The sequence below is a fragment of the Melospiza georgiana genome, chromosome 29, assembly GCF_028018845.1.
Source record: "Melospiza georgiana isolate bMelGeo1 chromosome 29, bMelGeo1.pri, whole genome shotgun sequence".
NCBI classification, from domain to species: domain Eukaryota; kingdom Metazoa; phylum Chordata; class Aves; order Passeriformes; family Passerellidae; genus Melospiza; species Melospiza georgiana.
The window spans coordinates 5,316,127-5,337,193 of NC_080458.1; the positions used below are offsets into that span (position 1 = coordinate 5,316,127).

A 21,067-nucleotide genomic window follows, 5' to 3' on the forward strand; every position below is an offset into this window, starting at 1 on the left:
GGGCGGGGCTCCCTCGAGCCGCCGTCACGGTCCGGGCCTCGCCCGAGCGCCGCCGTTGGAGGGGCAGGTCCCGCCCCCGCGCGAGAGCGCGGCGCTGATTGGTCAGCGTGGGCGCGGCTCGACCAATGGGAGCGCGGCGCTCGCTGCCGGCCTTCGGGCGCCCCCTGGTGGCGCCGCCGCTCCTGAGGGCGCCCCCTGGTGGCGCCGCCGCGCACCGGCAGCGCCGGGGCGGGACCGGGCGGGGCGGGCGGGGCGGGAGCGGGAGGCGGCGGCAGCGCCGGACACGACGGGCTGAACCTCCCCCACCGCCCCCCGGTGCCTGGGCCGGGGATGGGGAACGTGGAGAGCGCGGACGGGGAGGCGCTGCCCCGGGGCCCGGGAACACCGGCGGCCCCGGGGGGAGCCGGACTGTTCGCCCCGGGAAAGATGCCGATGCCGGAGCCCTGCGAGCTGGAGGAGCGCTTCGCCCTGGTGCTGGTGAGAGGCCGACCCCCGCCGCGCTCCCCAGTTCCCGGTGCTCACCGTCCGTTCCCGGTGTGCCTCCGGTGGTGCGCTTCGTCCGTTCGCTCCGTCGGTGTTCCCGCTGAGCCCCGTCCCGGTTCATCCCTCCCCGGGACTCCTCCCGATGCGCTCTCCCGGAGCCGTTGGCGGGCACCGGGCACCGCCGGGACGGCAGCGCCGCCCGGAGCCGCCAGGGGCGGGCGGGGAGCGCCGGTGCCCGCGGGGATGGGCAGCGACCGCGGGGAACTCCCCAGCCGGGACAGCCCCGGGGGTGACGCCACTCCCGGTGCCACCGCGGGGGCCCCTGAGGCCCGGGGACTTTGCAAACCGGGAAAGTCCGGTCGGGGCAGCGCGCGAGGCTGGCATTCCCCGCTGCCTGCGGGGGTTCGCGGTTTCCCGGTGCGTGAAGTGGTTCCCGGTGGGCGCGGGTGCCCTGCGCGGTCCCCGGTGCGCTGTCACCGCCGGGGCGGTGCCCACCCCGGTGCCACCGGGACCACCAATACTGCCGAGGGGTCCTACCGGCGCTTGGGTGGCCCCGGAGCCGTCCCGGTGGCCTCTCCGGGGTCCCGGCTTTGTTTTGGGTGGCGGTGGGGGACACCGGGGATGGGTGACACCGGTGCCCCCCCGGCCCCGCCATCCCGGTGGGAGCCGCCGCCAGCGGAAGCCGCAGCCGGGCAGGAAATGCCGAGTGCGGTCCCACGGGGCTCTGGAAGGCGAAATCGGGGGCACCGGGAGGCACCGGGGGCACCGGGGGCACCGGCGTGGGCGCGTCCCGCCGGTAACGAGCGGCTCCCGCCCGTCCCGCATCCCACGCGGGGCCTGTGGCGGGGGGGGACACGTCCCGGTGGGCGACACCGGTACCGGGAGGGGGTCACTTTGCGGGGTGGCGGCACCTGCCTCCCCCAAAATGTCCCCGCGGCCATCGGTGCCGTCCCGGCTGCTACCGGGGGCGGAAAATATTCATTCCATCATGTGATGGGAGCCCGGCGGTTCCCGGAGGCGAGGATCCGCCCCGGAGCCCCCGCCAACCTCCGGTGCCGCCGTTTCCCGGTGGGATTCAAGGCGTGGGGGGCTCCCGGTGGGGCGGACGGCGGAGGGGAAGCGGCCGGCCGGGAGCGGCCGCGTTCCCAGCACAAAGGCAGGAAACGGAGCGGCGGGAACGGCGGCGCGGGCGGGCGGCGGCGCCTCAGAGCCCCCCGGCGGGGTCTCCGCGCGTCCCTTCCGCCGCCGGGCCCGGCCCGGGGTTTTACCGCTGGGCTTGTGCGGAGGGCACGGTGCCCCTCGCGGGGGCAGTCTGGGTGGCACCGTGCTGGTGGTCAGTCTGTCCTGCTGGTCAGTGTGTCCTGGTGGTCAGTGTGTCCTGCTGGTCAGTCTGTGCTGATGGTCAGTGTGTCCTGCTGGTCAGTGTGTCCTGGTGGTCAGTCTGTCCTGCTGGTGGTCAGTTTGTCCTGCTGGTCAGTCTGTGCTGGTGGTCAGTTTGTCCTGCTGGTCAGTCTGTCCTGGTGGTCAGTGTGTCCTGGTCAGTCTGTCCTGCTGGTCAGTGTGTCCTGGTGGTCAGTGTGTCCTGGTGGTCAGTCTGTCCTGGTGGTCACTCTGTGCTGATGGTCAGTCTGTCCTGGTGGTCAGTCTGTCCTGGTGGTCAGTCTGTCCTGCTGCTCAGTGTGTCCTGCTGGTCAGCCTGTCCTGCTGGTCAGTCTGTCCTGGTGGTCAGTCTGTCCTGCTGCTCAGTGTGTCCTGCTGGTCAGCCTGTCCTGCTGGTCAGTGTGTCCTGCTGGTCAGTCTGTCCTGGTGGTGGTCAGTCTGTCCTGGTGGTGGTCAGTCTGTCCTGGTGGTCAGCCTGTGCTGATGGTCAGTCCCTTCTGCTGGTCAGTCCCTGCTGGTGGTCAGTCTGTCCTGCTGGTCAGTCTGTCCTGGTGGTCAGCCTGTCCTGGTGGTCAGTGTGTCCTGGTGGTCAGTCTGTCCTGCTGGTCAGTCTGTTCTGCTGGTCAGTCTGTCCTGCTGGTCAGTCTGTCCTGGTGGTCAGCCTGTCCTGGTGGTCAGTCTGTCCTGCTGGTCAGTCTGTCCTGCTGGTCAGTCTGTTCTGCTGGTCAGTCTGTCCTGCTGGTCAGTCTGTCCTGCTGGTCAGCCTGTCCCGTGGTCGGTCAGTCCCGTGGGACCCTTGCCCAGCGCTCCCGTGGCCTCCCCCGGGCTCGGTCCCGGTTTCCCGTGGCATCGGGGTGAGCGGGCAGGGCTGGCACGGAGGGGAGGAGCAGCTCCTGGTAACGGGGCTGCCCTGGGCAGCGTCACCGCCAGGGTGGCATCTCCCATCAGGGTGGCATCATGAGCCGGGCTGGCAGCACCCACCACGGTGACATCACCCAAGGCAATGCCATCTCCCACCAGGGTGACATCGCCCACATGGGCTGGCATCTCTCCCTGTGGTGGCATCACCCACCAGGGCACTCCCAGGCTCTCTGGCATCCCTGGTGCCCACTGTGGCACCCCATTTGTCCTGTGCCACGTCCCACTGGGCTCTTCCCAGTGACCTAGTGCCAGGCTTTGTGCCCGGTGTCCTGGGGAGCTGGCACCGGTGCCTGGCTCTGTGTTTGGTGTCCTGGGGGGATGGCACCGGTGCCAGGCTTTGTGTCCGGTGTCCTGGGGAGTTGGCACCGGTGCCTGGCCCCGTGCCCGGTCGGGAGCGGAGGCTGCGGTTGTGGCACGGAAGCAGCTGCAGACAGGAAGGATGTGTCAGGGATGGAGAGATTTGGTGCCACTGGTGCTTGGCACGTGGCCCTGGTGGCACTGCTGTGCCCGTGCCACATCTGTGCCCGCTGGTGCAGTCTGGTGCCAGCCGCTCTGGCTCAGGGTGCCCTTAGAGGGGACCCTGCGGGTGCTTTTTGGGGCTGTGCCATGGTTCTTGGTGCCCCTTGGAGGGCACTGTGGGTGCTTTTTGGGGCCACCCAGGCCGTGCCATGGTTCTTGGTGCCCCTTGGGGGGCACTGTGGGTGCTGTGGGTGCTTTTTGGGGCTGTGCCATGGGTCTCAGTGGCCCTTGGTGGCTCTGTCCCCGTGTCCTTCAGGGTGACACCCACCCTGGTGCCAACCACTCTGGCCATGCCACGTCTCAGGGTGCTCTCGGAGGGGATCCTGGCTGAGCTGTGGGTGTTTTTGGGGCTGTGCCATGGGTCTCGGTGCCCGTTGTGGGCACTGTCCCCGTGTCCCTCAGGGTGACACCCCCTCTGTGTCCCCAGAGCTCCATGAACCTGCCCCCGGACAAAGCCCGGCTGCTGCGCCAGTACGACAACGAGAAGAAGTGGGACCTCATCTGTGACCAGGTGGGGCTGGGCGGCCCGTGGAGGGTCTGGGGAGGGGACAACGCCGCTGTCCCAATGTCACCAATGTCACCAACACCCTCCTGTCCCCTCCCAGGAGCGGTTCCAGGTGAAGAGCCCACCCCATGCCTACATCCAGAAGCTGCGCAGCTTCCTGGAGCCGGGTGTCACACGCAAGGTGAGGGGGCTTTGGGGGGCTTTGGGGGCTTTGGGGGGCTTTGAGGGAGCCTTGGGGGGTTTGGGGAATCTGGGGGGACGCAGCTCAGCCTTGCTGTGCCCCCCAGAAGTTCAGGAGGAGGGTGCAGGAATCCACCAAGGTGCTGCGGGAGCTGGAGATCAGCCTGAGGACCAACCACATTGGGTGAGTGGGGGGTCCCAGGGAGGGGCTGGGGGGTCCCAGGGAGGGTTTGTGGGGTCCCGGGGAGGGTTTGTGGGGTGCAGACTTTGGGCTTTGTGGGGTGCAGAGTTCCGGATGGCCTTGGAGCCTCCGGGGGGACCGCGGGGTGCTGTCCCCAGCCCCGCACAGCTGCAGGGGAAGCCGGAGGCGCTGCAGGAACTGGGCCCGGTTCCTGCCCCGGCCCGCGGGCCGCTCCCGGGGGCGGATGCCGGGGCGGATGGGCCGGTGCTGACGCCCTGAACGAGGCAGCGTGGTCGGATCCCCGTCCGGCTCCTCCCGACACACCGGAGGGGCTCGGTCCGTTCCATCCCCGACCGGCCCCGGGATGATGCGCAGGGACCCCGGGGGGGTTTTTGGGGACATCAGCGGAGGGTTCCCGGTGGCACCGGCGTGCCCGGGGCTGCTCGTGCACGTGCGGGCTGTTCCCCGCCGCCGGCCCCGCTCGTCCCTGCCCACGGAACCCAAAATAGCAGCAGCCGGAGACAGGAAACAGGGCTGGGGCTCGGGGGCTGGAGCGGCGGCAGGAAAGGGGCGGCCCCGGCGGGCCCCGGGGCTCCGTGACGCGCGGAGCTGGGCTGGGCTGGGCTGGGGACCCCCGGTAATCCCACCCCCCGTACCCCCATTCTCTCCTTGCACCGCACAATTGCACCCCAACATCCTCCCGGGGGTCGGGACACCCCGAATCCCCTCATTTCCCGTGGGCACGGCACCTCACAAATGCACCCCAAGACCCTCACAGGGGTCGGGGTGAATCCCCAACGCCCTGTACCCCCAATCCCTTCTTGGCACCTCAAAATTGCACCCCAACACCCTCCCAAGGTTTGGGGTGAATCTCCCACCCCCTGTACCCCCAGCCACTCCTTTTCCATGGGCACAGCACCTCACAAGTGCGCCCCAAGACCCTCCCAAAGATCGGGGTGAATCCCCCAGCCCCTGTACCCCCATCCCCTTCTTGGCACCTCACAATTGTCCCCCAACACCCTCCCAAAGGTCAGGGCACCCCGAATCCCTCCTTTCCCGTGGGTACAGCGCCTCACAATTGCACCCCAAAAACCTCCCAAGGGTCGGGGTGAACCACCCACCCCCTGTACCCCCACCTCCTTCTTGGCATCTCACAATTGCACCCCAAAACCCTCCCAAGGGTCGGGGTGAACCCCCACCCCCTGTACCCCCATCCCCTCCTTGGCCGTTGGTACAAGTGCACCCCAACACCGTCCCAAAGATCGGGGTGAATTCCCCACCCCGTGTACCCCCACTCCCCTTCTTGGCACCTCACAATGCACCCCAACACCCTCCCCAAGGGTCAGGGCACCCCGAATCTCCTCCTTTCCCCTCAGGGGTGGGTTTGGGGGTGCAGCCCCATCACCAAGCCCCGTTTCCCGCCCGCACCGAGCCCTCCCTGCCCTGCGCTCCTCTGATAACGCCGGCACTGCTGATAACGGGGGGGGGGGGGGCTGCGCCCACCAGGGCAGTGCCCGCAGCGTGCCCGTGCCAGGGCGGGGGTGCCCGTGGTGCCGGGGGTGTTCTGGGGGGGTCCCCGTGTTCTGGGGGGGTCCCCGTGTTTAATGGGGATGTTCTGGGGGGGGTCCCCGTGTTCTGGGGGGGGTCCCCGTGTTTAAGGGGGCTGTTCTGGGAGGGTCCCCATGTTTAAGGGGGCTGGTCTGGGAGGGTCCCCGTGATGGAGGGGGTGTTCTTGGGGGTCCCTGTGTTCTGGGGGGGTCCCCGTGGTAGAGGGGGTTCTGCTGGGGGGCGGGGTCCCCATGTTGGAGGGGGTTGTTCTGGGGGGGGGGTCCCCGTGTTCTTGGGGGGGGGGTCCCTGTGTTTAATGGGGATGTTCTGGGGAGGTCCCCATGTTGGAGGGGGATGTTCTGGGGGGGTCCCCGTGTTCTGGGGGGGTCCCCGTGTTTAATGGGGGTGTTCTGGGGGGGTCCCCATGTTGGAGGGGGATGTTCTGGGGGGGGTCTCCGTGTTCTGGGGAGGTCCCCGTGTTTAAGGGATCTGTTCTGGGGGGGGTCCCGGTGATGGAGGGGGTGTTCTTGGGGGTCCCTGTGTTCTGGGGGGTTCCCCGTGTTTAATGGGGATGTTCTGGGGGCAGGGTCCCCGTGTTCTGGGGGGTTCCCCGTGTTTAATGGGGATGTTCTGGGGAGGTCCCCATGTTGGAGGGGGATGTTCTGGGGGGGGTCTCCGCGTTCTGGGGGGGGTTCCCGTGTTTAATGGGGGTTGTTCTGGGGGGATCCCCGCGTTCTGGGGAGGGTTCCCGTGTTTAATGGGGGTTGTTCTGGGGGGATCCCCGTGTTCTTGGGGGGGGTCCCCGTGTTTAATGGGGATGTTCTGGGGAGGTCCCCATGTTGGAGGGGGATGTTCTGGGGGGGGTCTCCGCGTTCTGGGGGGGGGTTCCCGTGTTTAATGGGGTTGTTCTGGGGGGATCCCCGTTTTTTCCCGCGGGCTCTGATGGGTTCCTGGTGCCGCAGGTGGGTGCGGGAGTTCCTCAATGACGAGAACAAAGGGCTGGACGTGCTGGTGAATTACCTGTCCTTCGCCCAGTGCGCCGTCATGTGAGTGGGGGCGGGGGTCTCGGGGTGAGGGGGGGGTTCCAGGGAGTCCTTGGGGGTCCAGGGAGACTTTGGGGTGTCCTTGTGGGTGCAGGGAGTCCTTGGGGAGCCTGTGGCCGCTCCCTGATAGCGCTGGGTGTGTTATCAGCGCCGAGGCAGGGAGGGAGCAGCGGTTTGTGAGGGATGCGGGAATGTCAGACCCTGCCCGGCTGCTCTGGGAATTGCTGAGCCACCCTCGTGCCTCTGCCCACCCCGCAGTGCCCACCTGGCACCTACTGCACTGCATCCACCTGGCACCTACTGCAGTGCTTGCATCTGTGCTGGAGCCCTGTGCCTGCTGCCAGAGCTGTGTGCCCGCTGCTAGTGCCCTGTGCCCCCTGCCAGGGCCGTGTGCCCCCTGCCAGAGCCTTGTGCCCCCTGCCAGGGCCATGTGCCCGCTGCCAGAGCCTTGTGCCTGCTGCCAGAGCTGTGTGCCCACTGCCAGAGCTGCCAGAGCCCTGTGCCCCCCTTCAAAGCCCTGTGTCCGCTGCCAGAGCCGTGTGCCCTCTGCCAGATCCCTGTGCCCCCTGATAGAGCTGTGTGCCCCCCACCACAGCCCTGTGTCCCCTGCCAGAGCTGCCCGAGCCCTGTGCCCCCATTTAAAGCCCTGTGCCCCCCCTCCAGAACTGTGTGCCCGCTGCCAGAGCCGTGTGCCCCCTGCCAAAGCACTGTGCCCACTGCCAGAGCCATAAACTCCCTGCTATAGCCCTGTGCCACCCACCAGAGCCCTGTGCCACCCTCGCTCCATGCGTGTGCCCCCTCCAGGTTGGATTTTGAGGGCCTGGAAGGAGGTGAGGACGGTGCCCTGGAGAAGCTGCGCTCCTGGAGCAGGTCCATCGAGGATCTGCAGCACCCCAGCGCCCTGCCCGCCCCCTTCGGCAGCAGCCTGGCACGCTCTGCCCGCCAGACCGCCCTACGGTACGTGCCCGGGGGCATGCCCCACTCTGGGGGCACGTCCTGCCATGGGGGTACGGCCTGTGCAGGGCTCTGGCTGCTTGCTGAGTGCTGTGCCAGTGTGCCATGCTGTGTGCCATGCTGTGTGCCATGTGCCATGCTGTGTGCCATGCTGTGTGCCATGCTGTGTGCCATGTGCCATGGTGTGTGCCAGTGTGCCATGCTGTGTGCCATGCTGTGTGCCAGTGTGCCATGGTGTGTGCCATGGTGTGTGCCATGTGCCATGATGTGTGCCATGTCTGTGCCATGGTGTGTGCCAGTGTGCCATGCTGTTGCCATATCTGTGCCATGGTGTGTGCCATGCTGTGTGCCATGTGCCATGCTGTGTGCCATGCTGTGTGCCATGGTGTGTGCCATGGTGTGTGCCATGTGCCATGGTGTGTGCCATGGTATGTGCCATGCTGTGTACCATGTCTGTGCCATGGTGTGTGCCATGTGCCATGCTGTGTGGCATGCTGTGTGCCATGATGCGTGCCATGTCTGTGCCATGGTGTGTGCGTGCCATGTCTGTGCCCTGCCACGGTGTCACTCCTCACCCTGTCCCATGCCAACTGCATGGGCACAAACGCAGCGCTGTGCCTCGCCCTTGGCGTGGCACTCATGCCACAACCTATTCTGCCTCTATGCCCGCGCAGCCCTGGCACTGCCATCTCCCCATCCCGCCTGTCCTGTGCCCCCGCGGCTCCGCTCCCCCTGCTCTGGCTGTGCCCCCGTGCCCGGGGTAATGCACCCCGTTTCTGCTTCCAGGGCCGGGGTGCCCCTCTCTGGCTGTGCTCTCTCTCTGTCCCCTCCGTGCCCACCTCGCTGCTCGGTAAGTACCAGGGCCAGCCCCGTGCCCGCCTCTGCTCCGGGTGTCTGGTGCCAGCCCCGTGCCCGCCTCTGCTCCGCCTCTGCTCGCTCTGTCCCTGTCGCCCTCTGGCTGCCTTTTTCCCTCCCAAATCCCGTCCGTCTGTCCCCACGCTGTCCCCACGCTGTGCCCCCCATCGGAGGTGCCAGCCCCGCTCACCGTGTGCCCTGTCCCGCAGCTATGGCACGCTGCCCAGCCGCAGGGCGCTGAAGAACTCACGCCTGGTGAGCCAGAAGGATGATGTTCACCTGTGCATCATGTGTCTCCGGGCCATCATGAACTACCAGGTAGTGTCACCCCCACGGTGGGGACACCGCTGTCACCGCTGCCACCACGGCTGACGCCGGTTTTGTGCTCTCCGTGCCCACAGTACGGCTTCAACCTGGTCATGTCTCACCCCCACGCCGTCAACGAGATCGCCCTGAGCCTCAACAACAAGAACCCGAGGTGAGGGAGGGTCTGGCAGGGTGGGACGGGGGTCGTGGAGCTGGCAGGGGGTGGCACTGATGGTGATGGTGGCACTGATGGTGATGATGGTGACGCTGTGGCCAGGATGAAGGCGCTGGTGCTGGAGCTGTTGGCTGCTGTGTGCCTGGTGAGGGGCGGCCACGAGATCATCCTGGCGGCCTTTGACAACTTCAAGGAGGTAAAAGGGGATGGGAGCAGGGATGGGATGGGATGGGGGAATGGAGGAGACAGGACCAGGATGGGATGGGGGGAATGGGGACACCAGAATCAGGCTGGGACTGGGGAGCAGGACCTCGGGAATGGAGGAACTGGGGACTCCAGAAGCAATCTGGGATGGGGGAAACCCCAAGAGAAGGTTGAGATGGGGACACCAGGGACCCCAGGACCAGGCTGGGAAGGGGAATCTGGAGTGCAGGTGATGAAGGGATGAGGGAGGATGAGGAATGGGGGAGTCTGGGAGTACCAGGACCAGACTGGGATTAGGGAAATGGAGTCCAGGAGATGAGGGGAGGGTCAGTGGCTGGGGGGGCCGCGCCAGGTGAACCCCATTTCTGCCTGCCCAGGTGTGCAAGGAGAAACACCGCTTCGAGCGGCTGATGGAATACTTCCGCAACGAGGACAGCAGCATCGACTTCATGGTGGGACACCCTGTCCTGAGCGAGGGGGAGGCTCTCTGGGGGGGCCAGGAGGAATCCTGGTTATTGGAATTAATACCAATATAGCCAGATGGAACGTGCCTGGGCTCATCTGGCCTTGCTGCTTGACCAAGGGTGGCAGCTCTGGTGGTTTCACCTCAGAGACACCTTTGGCCAGCTGCATGCTGCAGCAAAAGTGAGGGTGCCACCTCAGGGGTCTCTTCCCTGACTGATCCATCCCCAGGATGGAGCTGCCCCACGTTGGGCGCCAATATATTGGAATTAAATACCAATATTGCTGGATGGAACATGCCTGGGCTTGTCTGGCTCTTGCTGCTTGACCAAAGGTGGCAATTGTGGTGGTTTCACCTCAGGGGTCTCTTCCCTGACTGATCCATCCCCAGGATGGAGCTGCCCCACGTTGGGCGCCAATATATTGGAATTAAATCCCAATATAGCCGGATGGAACGTGCCTGGGTTTGTCCAGCCCTTGCTGCTTGACCAAGGGTGGCAACTGTGGTGATTTCACCCCAGAGACACCTTTGGCCAGCTGGATATTGCAGCTGGGTGCTTGGGACAAGTCCAGGCTTGCAGGAGCTCAGGTTTACCCTGGTGGAGAAGCTTTAAGGTGATGGTGAAGGAAAGGAGTCGGTTCTGCTGGAGGGTTTGGATCCAGAGCTTTATTCTGGCCCACAGGCCTCTGAATGCAGCAACAGCTCCAGCAGAACTCCCTGAGCCCGTGGTTGCTGTTCCTTTAACCCCGGGGAGAGGGGCAGGGAAGGGGTAGGGAGCCACCAACCAGGTACAGGAGGGGAGGTCTCAAGCGACAAGTGACACCTGGATGGCCCAAAGTCCCCAGGGCTGAGAGGCATCTTTTGAACCTCACCAATCACGACACCCTTCTGGAATGCCAAGATTGACAGACAGCACTCAGCAGGGGCAAGGGAGGGGAAGGGAGAGGTGATTGGCACACCTGGGGAAAGAACCGGCATGGACAGGCTGTTTCATCACACCACAACACCTGGTGACACCAACCCTGCCTGCAGGTGGCCTGCATGCAGTTCATCAACATCGTGGTGCACTCGGTGGAGGACATGAACTTCCGCGTCCATCTCCAGTATGAGTTCACCAAACTGGGGCTGGAGGAGTTCCTGCAGGTATGGGGGGGGTTGAGGGTCAGGGGAATTGTGTTGGGGGTCCCCCCATCCTTGATGGCACCTTTGTGCCCATAGAAGTCGAGGCACACGGAGAGCGAGAAGCTGCAGGTGCAGATCCAGGCGTACCTGGACAACGTCTTCGATGTGGGGGGGCTGCTGGAGGATGCTGAGACCAAAAATGTGGCCCTGGAGAAGGTGGAGGAGCTGGAGGAGCACCTGTCCCATGTATGTGAGCACGGGGGGATGTGGGGTTGTTCCTTGCTGGGTCCCAGGGAGGTCAGAGGTGACAGCAGGGGCGTCCCCGAGCTGCTGTCACAGCCGTGTCCCTCTCCTCAGCTAACGGAGAAGCTGCTGGATCTGGAGAATGAGAACATGATGCGGGTGGCAGAGCTGGAGAAGCAGCTGCTGCAGCGAGAGAAGGAGCTGGAGGTGGTCAAGGTGTGCTGGGGGGCTATGGGGGCTGTGGGGAGCAGGGAAGGGTCCCAATCCCCCCAATCTGACCCTCGCCGTCCCCAGGAGACCTACGAGCACACGAGCCACCAGGTGCACACGCTGCGCAGGATGATCAAGGAGAAGGACGAGGCTTTCCGGCGGCACTACGGCTCCGAGCCGCCCCCGGTGCCCGGCGGGGCCGAGCCGCCCCCTCCGCTGCCCGAGCCCTCGGAGGAGACCCTGAGACCCCCGGTCCTGCCCGCCGTGGAAGCCGCGCCCCCTCCGCCGCCCCCTCCGCCTCCCCCGCTGCCGCCCCCCGCGCCCCCGCTCCCAGGTGAGGATGAGGAGGAAGAGGAAGACCCCGGGGTACCCAAAGCTGGGGCAGCTCAGAGCTGGGTGTGCCCAGGGGTGGGAGGGGTCACAGGAAGGGGTGTCCGTGGTGCTGGTCTGGGTGGTCCCCAGAATTGGAGTCTCACTCCCCACCCCCTCCTCTGATGGCTCCACAGGGAAGTGTCCCCCGGCCCCGCCGCTGCCCGGGGCTGCACCGTCCATCGCCCTCACCGTGGGGCTCTCAGGTACGTGGGGATGAGGGGGACCACGGGGTGGGCACAGGGACAGGGGATGGGCACAGGGGACAGTGCAGGGACAGTGGGGACAGTGGGGACAAGGACAGGGGACAGTGCAGGGGCAGTGGGGACAAGGACAGGGGACAGCGAGGGTGTGGGGAGCGGGACAGTGTGAGGACAATTGGGACAGGAGGATGTGGGAACCATGGGGACAGGGATGGTATAGGGATTGAGGGCACAGGGACAAGGGACAGGGATGGTGTGGGGACCATGGGGACAGGGATGGTGTAGAGATTGTGTGGACAGGGAGGACAGAGGAACTGTGGGGACAGGGACAAGGGACAGGGAAAGGGTTGCAAACACCAGAGTGATGGGGTTGCAATCCTCAAGGAACACCTGCTCAGAGACCCCAGCATGGGGTGGCCCTGGGGTGGATGTCACCAGGCTCAGGTGGCTCAGGGTGGGCACAGGACATGTCCCCATGCCCTGGGGGTGCTGAGCTGGCTCCCGCCCCGCTGGCAGCCATCCGGATCAAGAAGCCCATCAAGACCAAGTTCCGGCTGCCTGTGTTCAACTGGACGGCGCTGAAGCCCAGCCAAATCAGCGGGACGGTGTTCAGCGAGCTGGATGATGAGAGGGTGCTGGAGGTGAGCCCAGGACCCCTCTGTGGCTACATTTCTCTTCACAGAATAAAAACAAGGCACAGCTTCCCTAGGACATTTCTGGGATTCACATTCTCTGAAGCTCAGAGAAAGGAAAAAAAACCAGTTCTTATCTCAATTGCTGCTCCTCTTGTTGTTCACGAGTGGGGTGCGTTGTGGAAGATTGTTTACCTGGAGGGAATTGGTAATTGGATTCTGGTTATTTGGTCAGTTATTCTGGTCAATTTGATTAATTGACCAATTGAATCCACGTATGTGTGTCGGGACTGCTGACAGTCACAAGATTCTGTGCAGTGGAGTTGAGTGTTTGGCAGATTCAGTTTAGATTAAGTAATATAGTATAGAATAATATACTGTAATATAGTAGAGAATATACTATAATATAGTATATTACAATACGTAATATAGTAATGTAGTATATAATATACTAATATATATAGTATATATATAGTAATATAGTGTAGAATAATATAGCATAGAATAAAGTATAATAGTAATATAGAATAATATCCTGTAATATAGCATACAATATACTATAATATAGTATATTACAATATTTAATATAGTATAGTAATATAGTATGTAATATACTAAAATACATAGTATATAATTTAGTAATATAGTATAGAATAATAGAATATAGTATAATAATAGTGATATAGTATAGAATAATATCGTACCGAATAACAGAATATAGTATAATAACAGCAATATAGTATAGAATATACTATAATAGTAATATAGTAATACAGTATAGAATAATATACTGCAATATAGTATAGAATACACTATAATGTAATATAATATATTATAATATGTATTATAGTAATATAGTATATAATATAGTAATATAGTAGAGAATAATACAGTATAGTATTATATATAATATAATGTAATGTAATGTAATGTAATAAAATATAATACAATATAATATAATATAATACAATATAATATAATATAATATAATATAATATAATATAATATAATATAATATAATATAATATAATATAATATAATATAATATAATATAACAATAGTAATATAGTATAGAATATAGTAAAAAATACAGTATAATAGTAATATAGTATAGAATAATACAGTATAATAAAGTAATTAATTAGGCTTCTGATATTATGGAGTCCTCCTCTCCACGTGGGCACCCCCAGCCCCAATTCTGACCCCCCTCATCCCCCAGGACCTGGACCTGGAGCGCTTCGAGGAGCTGTTCAAGACCAAGGCGCAGGGCCCGGCGCTGGACCTGGTGTGTGCCAAGAGCAAGGCGGCGCAGAAAGTGGCCACCAAGGTGACCCTGCTGGAGGCCAACCGTGCCAAGAACTTGGCCATCACCCTGCGCAAGGCTGGCCGCAGCGCCGACGAGATCTGCCGGGCAATCCACACGTATGGGCTGCGCTGGAGGGGGCAGAAACGGGGCAGGGAGGGTCAAAAATGGGGTGCAGGGGGGACACAGGGGTGCAAGAGGGCTGGTAGGGATGCAAAAGGGTTGGTTGGGGGGCGGCGTGGCTGCTTGGGGCTCAGGGGATCTAGGCAGAGTTCAGGGGGTCTTGGCGGAAGAGCAGCGGGAATTTTTTGGGGTTCAGGGGTGCCAGGCAGAGTGCAGAGAGACTGTCTGGAATGCAGAGGAGCTTTTCGGGATGTAGGGGGTCTGGCTGGGGGTAGAGGGTCAACAGGAGAGCCAGGCAAGGTGCAGAAGGACTTGGCTGGGATGCACATGGTTTGCTTGAGGTTCAGGAGGTCCAGGGTGGGTACAGAGGCCCAGGTAGGGTGCAGGGGCTCTGGCTGTGGTTCAGGGTGCCCAGACAGGGATCCAGGCTTCCCAAACTGGGCACCTCTGGGGATCTGCTCCCCAACGCTGCGGTGCGGGGGCAGGTTCGACCTGGCGACGCTGCCGGTGGATTTCGTGGAGTGCCTGATGCGGTTCCTGCCCACGGAGGCGGAGGCCAAGGCGCTGAGGCAGTACGAGCGCGAGCGGAAGCCGCTGGAGGAGCTGGCGGACGAGGATCGCTTCATGCTGCAGTTCAGCAAGGTGGAGAGGCTGCCCCAGCGCATGGCCATCATGGCCTTCCTCGGCAACTTCGCCGAGAATATCCAGATGCTGACACCGGTACGGAGCTGGGGAGGGGGAGAACTGGACCTGCTCCACCTTGAACCCCAGCTGAGCCCCCCTGTGCTGTCCCCCTGCAGCAGCTCAACGCCATCATCGCGGCCTCGGCCTCTGTTAAGTCGTCGCAGAAGCTGAAGCACATGTTGGAGGTGGGCTGGGTGGGGGTCCTTCATCCAGCCTCGCTGTAGCTGGGTGAGGAGGTTCCTGTGGGGGTTTCACTCCCTCCTGACCCTCCAACTCTGCTGCTTTGCCCCTGCAGATCATCTTGGCGCTTGGCAACTACATGAACAGCAGCAAACGCGGCGCAGTCTACGGCTTCAAACTGCAGAGCCTGGACCTGGTGGGCAGCCCCTCCCCGGCTCCCTGGGACCCTGAGGGTCCCATCCCACAGCCCTGACCCCCTCCCCAAATCCTCCTGCAGCTCCTGGACACCAAGTCAACCGACAGGAAGATGACATTGCTGCACTTCATCGCGCTGACGGTGCGGGAGAAGTACCCGGAGCTGGCAACCTTCTGGCAGGAGCTGCACTTTGTGGAGAAAGCTGCAGCAGGTGCCCTTCAACCTGTGACTATGGCTCCACCTTGCTGTCCCAGCCTCACACAGCCACTGACGTGTTGTCATTATAGTGCAAGAGATCTATTGTCATTACATTGCAAGGGTTCCATATTGCTAGAGTTTTGTACCTCCTTGATGTTTCTCTTGTAGGCAGCTTCTCTAGGCACTGACTCTTCCTTATCCTCACAGTAGCCAGCTGACTCCAGTTCCCATCAATCCACTCTTTTATAACACTCTTCTTATTTACTACAGGTGTGGCCTGTTAACATCAGGCCTGCTCCTGATCTTTAGTAAACGGTTCAGCTGCAACTCTTTAGGGGATAAGATTACATTCTGTACCACCTTCAGTTACCCACACTGACCCCATCCCGTGTCCCTGCAGTGTCCCTGGAGAACGTGCTGCTGGATGTGAAGGAGCTGGGCCGGGGCATGGAGCTGCTGCGGCGGGAGTGCGGGCAGCACGAGAGCGCGGTGCTGCGCGGCTTCCTGGGCGGCAGCGAGGGGCAGCTGGAGCGGCTGCAGCGCGACGCGCGCACGGCCGAGGTGAGGGCGGCTCACACCCGGCCTGGCACCGGCCACGGGCACAGCTGGTCAGCCACACCTTGCCTTGCATGGTCCTTGTGCACATCTGGTCATTGAAACCTTGCTCTGCAAACTTCTCGTGCACAGCTGGTCAGCCACACCTTGCTCTGCATGCTCTTCTTGCACCCCTGTTTTCCGCTGCATGTTTTGTGTCTTTCTTCGTCATCCACACCTTGCTCTATGCAGCCTTTCTCCAAACATCTTGCTTTGCACACTCCTTGTGCACATCTGCTCATCCAAACCTTGTCTTGCACAGTCCTTGTGCACATCTGGTCACCCACACACCTTGCTCTGCATGCTCTTCTTGCACTCCTGCTTTCCGCTGCATGTTCCGTGTCTTTCTTCATCATCCACACCTTGTCTTGCATTGTCCTTGTGCACACTTGGCCATCCACACCTTGCTCTGCATGCTCTTCTTGCATTCCTGCTTTCCTTTGCATGCTCTGTGTCATTCTTTGTCACCCACACCTTGCTCTGCATGGTCCTTGTGCACATCTGCTTATCCACACTTTGTCTTGCATGGTCCATGGGCACACCTGGTCATTGAAACTTTGCTCTGCATGGTCCTTGTGCACACCTGGTCACTCACACCTTGTCTTGCATGGTCCTTCTGCACAGCTGGTCATCCACACCTTGCTCTGCATGCTCTTCTTGCACCCCTGTTTTCCTCTGCATGCTCTGTGTCTTTCTTGGTCATCCACACCTTGCTCTATGCAGCCTTTGTGTGGACATCTTGCTTTGCACACTCCTTCTGCACATCTGCTCATCCAAACCTTGTCTTGCACGGTCCTTGTGCATGTCTGGTTCTGCTCCTGGCTCTGCAAACTTCTCGTGCACATCTGGTCACCCACACCTTGCTCTGCACACTCCCTGTGCACCCCTGCCTTCCTTTGCATTCTCTGTGTGCGTTCCTTGTCACCCACACCTTGTCTTGCACACTCCCTGTGCTCTCCTGCCCTGCTTTGCCCACACATGATGCTCACCATGCCTTGCCCTCCCCCTGTGCCGGGCACTGCCCGTGCCTGACCCTGCTCCTGTGCCAGGACGCCTACAACACCGTGGTGCGGTATTTCGGCGAGAGCCCCAAGACCACCCCCCCGTCTGTCTTCTTCCCGGTCTTTGTCCGCTTCATCCACTCCTACAAGGTGAGCTGGGGCCAGGAGGGGGTGCCCTGCAGGTGAGTGGCACCATGGTGGGGGAAATCTGACCCCTGCCCACCTGTGTGCCCCGGCAGGATGCGGAGCAGGAGAACGAGACGCGCAAGAAGCAGGAGGAGGTGATGCGGGAGAAGCTGCTGGCACAGGAGGCTAAAAAGCAGGAGAAGGTTGGTGGAGGCAGCCACGGGGTGGGCTGGGGAGTAGGGGGAACGGAGGGGACCCCTGTGTCCCTCACCTGGCCCCCTGTGCCTCCCTCACAGCGGAACAAGTGGCAGCAGCAGGAGCTGATCGCGGAGCTGCGGCGGCGCCAGGCCAAGGACCACCGGCCCATGTACGAGGGCAAGGATGGCACCATCGAGGACATCATCACAGGTATGGCCCCCTCGGCCCCCCTGGCCCCCTGCCCTGGCCCTGCCAGCCACGGGGGCTGACATGTCCCTGTCCCCCCCATCCCCTGCCCGTCCCCCCACAGCGCTGAAGAGCGTCCCCTTCACTGCCCGCACGGCCAAGCGGGGCTCCCGCTTCTTCTGCGACCCGTCCCACCACGACGAGTCCAGCTGTTAAGAGCCCAGGTACCACCTGCATGCCTGGATCCCCTTGGATCCCACCTGGATCCCCCTGGGTTCCCCCTGAGCCCTGCATGCCCCCTTCTGCACGCCCCCCTCCCTGCATGTTGTCACCCCAGGGTGTCTGGTGCGCCTCAGGATTTTGGATTGGGGCGGGATCTTAATGCAAGGCTGGATCCCAGTGCTGGATCCCAGCAGAGGGTCCCAACACAGATCTGGATCCAGTGCAAGGCTGGATCCCAGCACAGAGCTGGATCCCAGCACAGGATCCTGGTGCAAAGCTGGATCCCAGCATAGGATCCTCATGCAAGGCTGGATCCCAACATAGGATCCCAACACAGAGCTGGATCCCAACACAGGATCGTGGTGCAAGGCTGAGTTTCAACACTGGATCCCAGTTTGAGGCTGGATCCCAGCACAGGATCCCAGTGCAAGGCTGGATCCCAGCACAGGATCCAAACAGAGAGCTCAATTCCAGCACAGGATCCCAGTTTGAGGCTGGATCCCAGCATAAGATCCTGGTGCAAGGCTGAGTTTCAACACTGGATCCCAGTTCGAGGCTGGATCCCAGCACAGGATCCCAACACAGGGCTGGATCCCAGCAAAGGATCCCAGTGCAAGGCAGGATCCCAACACAAGATCCCAGTTCAAGGCTGGATCCCAACACAAGATCCCAGTTCAAGGCTGGATCCCAGCACAGGATCCCAGTGCAAGGCAGGATCCCAACACAAGATCCCAGTTTGAGGCTGGATCCCAGCACAGGATCCCAGTGCAAGGCAGGATCCCAACACAAGATCCCAATTCAAGGCTAGATCCCAGCAAAGGATCCCAGCACAGGATCCCAGTGCAAGGCTGGATCCCAACACACGATCCCAGTTCAAGGCTGGATCCCAGCACAGGATCCCAGTGCAAGGCTGGATCCCAACACACGATCCCAATTCAAGGCTGGATCCCAGCACAGGATCCCAGCATAAGGCTGGATCTGGGTGGAAGGCCAGTTCCTGGAACTGGATTCCAGTGAAATGTTCTAACCAGAATGGAGTCCTGGCACAGGATCCCAGTGCAAGGCTGGGTGCCAGCACAAGATCCCAGCACTGGATCCTGATGCAAGGCTGGGCTCTGGCACAGGATCCCAACACACAATCCCAGTGTAAGGCTGGATCCCAGCAAAGATCCTTCTGCAATATTGGATCCCAGAGTGGGGTCACTGGGTCCCAGGGCAGGATCCCAGTGCAGTACTGGATCTCAAGATGGGACCCCAGTACAGTACTGGATCCCACACTGGTATCCCAGTGCAAGACTGGATCCCACATTGGTATCCCAGTGCACTACTGGGTTCTGGGCAGGATCCCAGGGCAAAACTGGATCCCAAGGCAGGGTCCCAGTGCAAGACTGGATGCCAGGCTGGTATCCCAGTGCACTATTGGATCTTAAGATGGGATCCCAGCACAGTACTGGATCCCACACTGGTATCCCAGTGCACTACTGGGTCCCAGGACAAGGTCCCAGTGCACTCCTGGATTCTGGGCAGGATCCCAGTGTAAGACTGGATGCCAGGGTATGGTGCCAGTGCCCTGCTCGAGCCCAGAGTGGGGATCCCAGTGCATTGCTGGATCCTGGGCCAGTGCCTGGAGGACTCAGCCTGTGGTGCCTGTACTCTGGGGGGGTCACCTGGGCACCCCCAGGTGTCCCTGGCTCTGTTCCTGACTGTCCCTTCCATCCCACAGCCCGAAGGTGGATCCGCCTGTAGCCCAGCAAGGCAAAGGAGCCCGACCGGGGGGCAGGGGAGGACTTGGGGCTGCCTCAGCCCCTCCTCACCCCCCTCTGCCCCCCAAGTGCCCCGTGAGGCTTCGTCCTGCCCTGACACCACGTGAGACAGGGCCAAAATATGCCACCATTCCCACGGGTGACATCCCTGTGCCCGGGGAGACCCTGCACCCACTGCCCACCTAAGGCAGAGGCCAAATCCATCTCTGGTGGAGCCCCAGCATCAGGAGCTGATTCATGGCGTGCTCCCCTCCCCGTCAGGGTCCCCCTGTTCCCTGGGGGGGCTCAGAGCCCCCAGCCCCACTGCAGGGACCAGGGGGACCCCTCCACCCCGCGCTCGACACTTTGACCACTGATGTGAACACTAAGTGCCAAAAAAAAAAAAAGGGACCAAAGCCAGGCTGGGGGGGCACCTGGAGAGGGGCAGGATGGTGCCCCCCACCCCAGGACCCCCCTGCCCATTCCTTCCCCCACCACCACAGTGACTTTTTGTACATGTGAAATATATGGAGTCTTTTACATGGCCAGTGCCTGATTTGGGGGAACGTGGTGGGGGCACAGAGGCAGCCCAGGAGGTTTGGGGGCCTCCCCAGGTTGTGGTTCTGTGTTTGGGGGGGACAGGGAGGGGGCACAGAGATGTGCAGAGATTTGGCAGAGCTTTGCAGTGCTGTTATTAAAGCTGTGGGGTTAAGGAGAGGGGGGACCTGGTTTGGGGAGGAATTGGGAGCCCCCCCACACCCCCAGCCCCATTCCACCCCACTTTTGGTGGCTATGGGGGACTGGGAACAGATTGGAGGCTGTGAGAGGCTGCAGGGGGAGCAGGGTGAGGTCCCAAAAGACTGGAGGGGCAGGATGGCAAAAAGGGCTTGTGGGGGTGGCCATGGGGTGCTGGGAGGGGCAGGATGTGACCCCAAACCCTCAGCAGCAGCACAAGGGCCTGGCCTCCCTGACTGAGCCCCACCAGGCCAGGGATTAGCCCTGAAACGGGGAATAAAAGTTTTCTCTAATCCTCTTGGGGGGATTACCAGCACTGCCACACCCAGGGTGGGATCTGGCCCGGCCTCAGCCCCCCCAGCGCCGCCGCTGACCTGGGACCTTTTAATCCACCCACACAAACCCCCTGCTCCAGCCTGGGGATCCTCGGAGATGCTGTGGGCAAAGATGCTGCTGTCTGGCCGTGTCCATCTGTCCATCCATCTATCCATCCATCTGTCCGTCCGTCCGCCAGGCTTAGGCGGGTCCCACCTGCTCTCAGTGACATCCAGGCACCCGAGTCCCCTGTGCTCAGGGCAGGATCCCAGTGCACATCCCGCTCCATTCCCAAGGGTCACTGGAGATGCTGCAGCCAAGGACACTGATGTCTGGCCATGTCCATCCGTGCTGGTCCGTGTCCATCCGTCCGTCCATCCATCCATCCATCCATCCATCCATCCATCCATCCATCCATCCATCCATCTATCTGCTGCTCAGGGCAGGATCCCAGTGCACATCCTGTTCCCAAGGGTCACTGGAGTTGCTGCAGCCAAGGATGCTTCTCTCCAGCCATGCCATCCATACTGATCCATGTCCACCCGTCCATCTGTCCATCCACTGGGCTCACTGCCCATTCCCTACATCCACCCACACAAGCCCCCAGCGCCGTCCCACACCTTCAGAGGTGCTACAGGCAAGGACACAGCTGTCCATCCACACCCAGCCGTCCATCTGTCCATCTGCCACTCAGGCCAGGATCCCAGTGCACATCCTGCTCCATTCCCAAGGGTCACTGGAGATGCTGCAGCCAAGGACACTCCCGCC

At 61.4% G+C, this 21,067-nt stretch overlaps 1 protein-coding gene across 2 annotated transcripts; it reads left to right on the forward strand.

Moving 5' to 3' along the window:
* Positions 1-283: 283 nt before the first annotated feature.
* On the forward strand, positions 284-19,756 carry FMNL3 (formin like 3). Of its 2 annotated transcripts, XM_058042085.1 has the most exons (27): positions 284-477; positions 3,731-3,814; positions 3,909-3,989; positions 4,096-4,172; positions 6,680-6,763; positions 7,565-7,717; positions 8,779-8,887; positions 8,971-9,047; positions 9,153-9,246; positions 9,632-9,706; positions 10,750-10,860; positions 10,936-11,085; positions 11,197-11,298; positions 11,377-11,626; positions 11,799-11,867; positions 12,381-12,505; positions 13,716-13,918; positions 14,408-14,642; positions 14,723-14,791; positions 14,902-14,982; positions 15,064-15,193; positions 15,581-15,741; positions 16,824-16,925; positions 17,015-17,104; positions 17,198-17,309; positions 17,410-17,509; positions 19,231-19,756. In XM_058042085.1, exons 1-26 carry the CDS (start codon positions 331-333, stop codon positions 17,499-17,501), a joined length of 3,063 nt encoding a protein of 1,020 aa, XP_057898068.1. In that variant the 5' UTR covers positions 284-330; the 3' UTR covers positions 17,502-17,509; positions 19,231-19,756. The 2 variants fall into 2 exon arrangements, with proteins under 2 accessions (XP_057898068.1, XP_057898069.1); XM_058042086.1 differs by lacking the exon at positions 7,565-7,717.
* Positions 19,757-21,067: the final 1,311 nt, after the last annotated feature.

Bases quoted from the DNA above. Each gene is read 5' to 3' on its own strand.
- FMNL3 (XM_058042085.1), top strand. From the start codon at position 331: ATGGGGAACGTGGAGAGCGCGGACGGGGAGGCGCTGCCCCGGGGCCCG. The intron at 9,048-9,152 runs GTGAGGGAGGGT...CGCTGTGGCCAG, and splicing joins CTCAACAACAAGAACCCGAG to GATGAAGGCGCTGGTGCTGG. The intron at 15,742-16,823 runs GTGAGGGCGGCT...CTCCTGTGCCAG, and splicing joins GCGACGCGCGCACGGCCGAG to GACGCCTACAACACCGTGGT.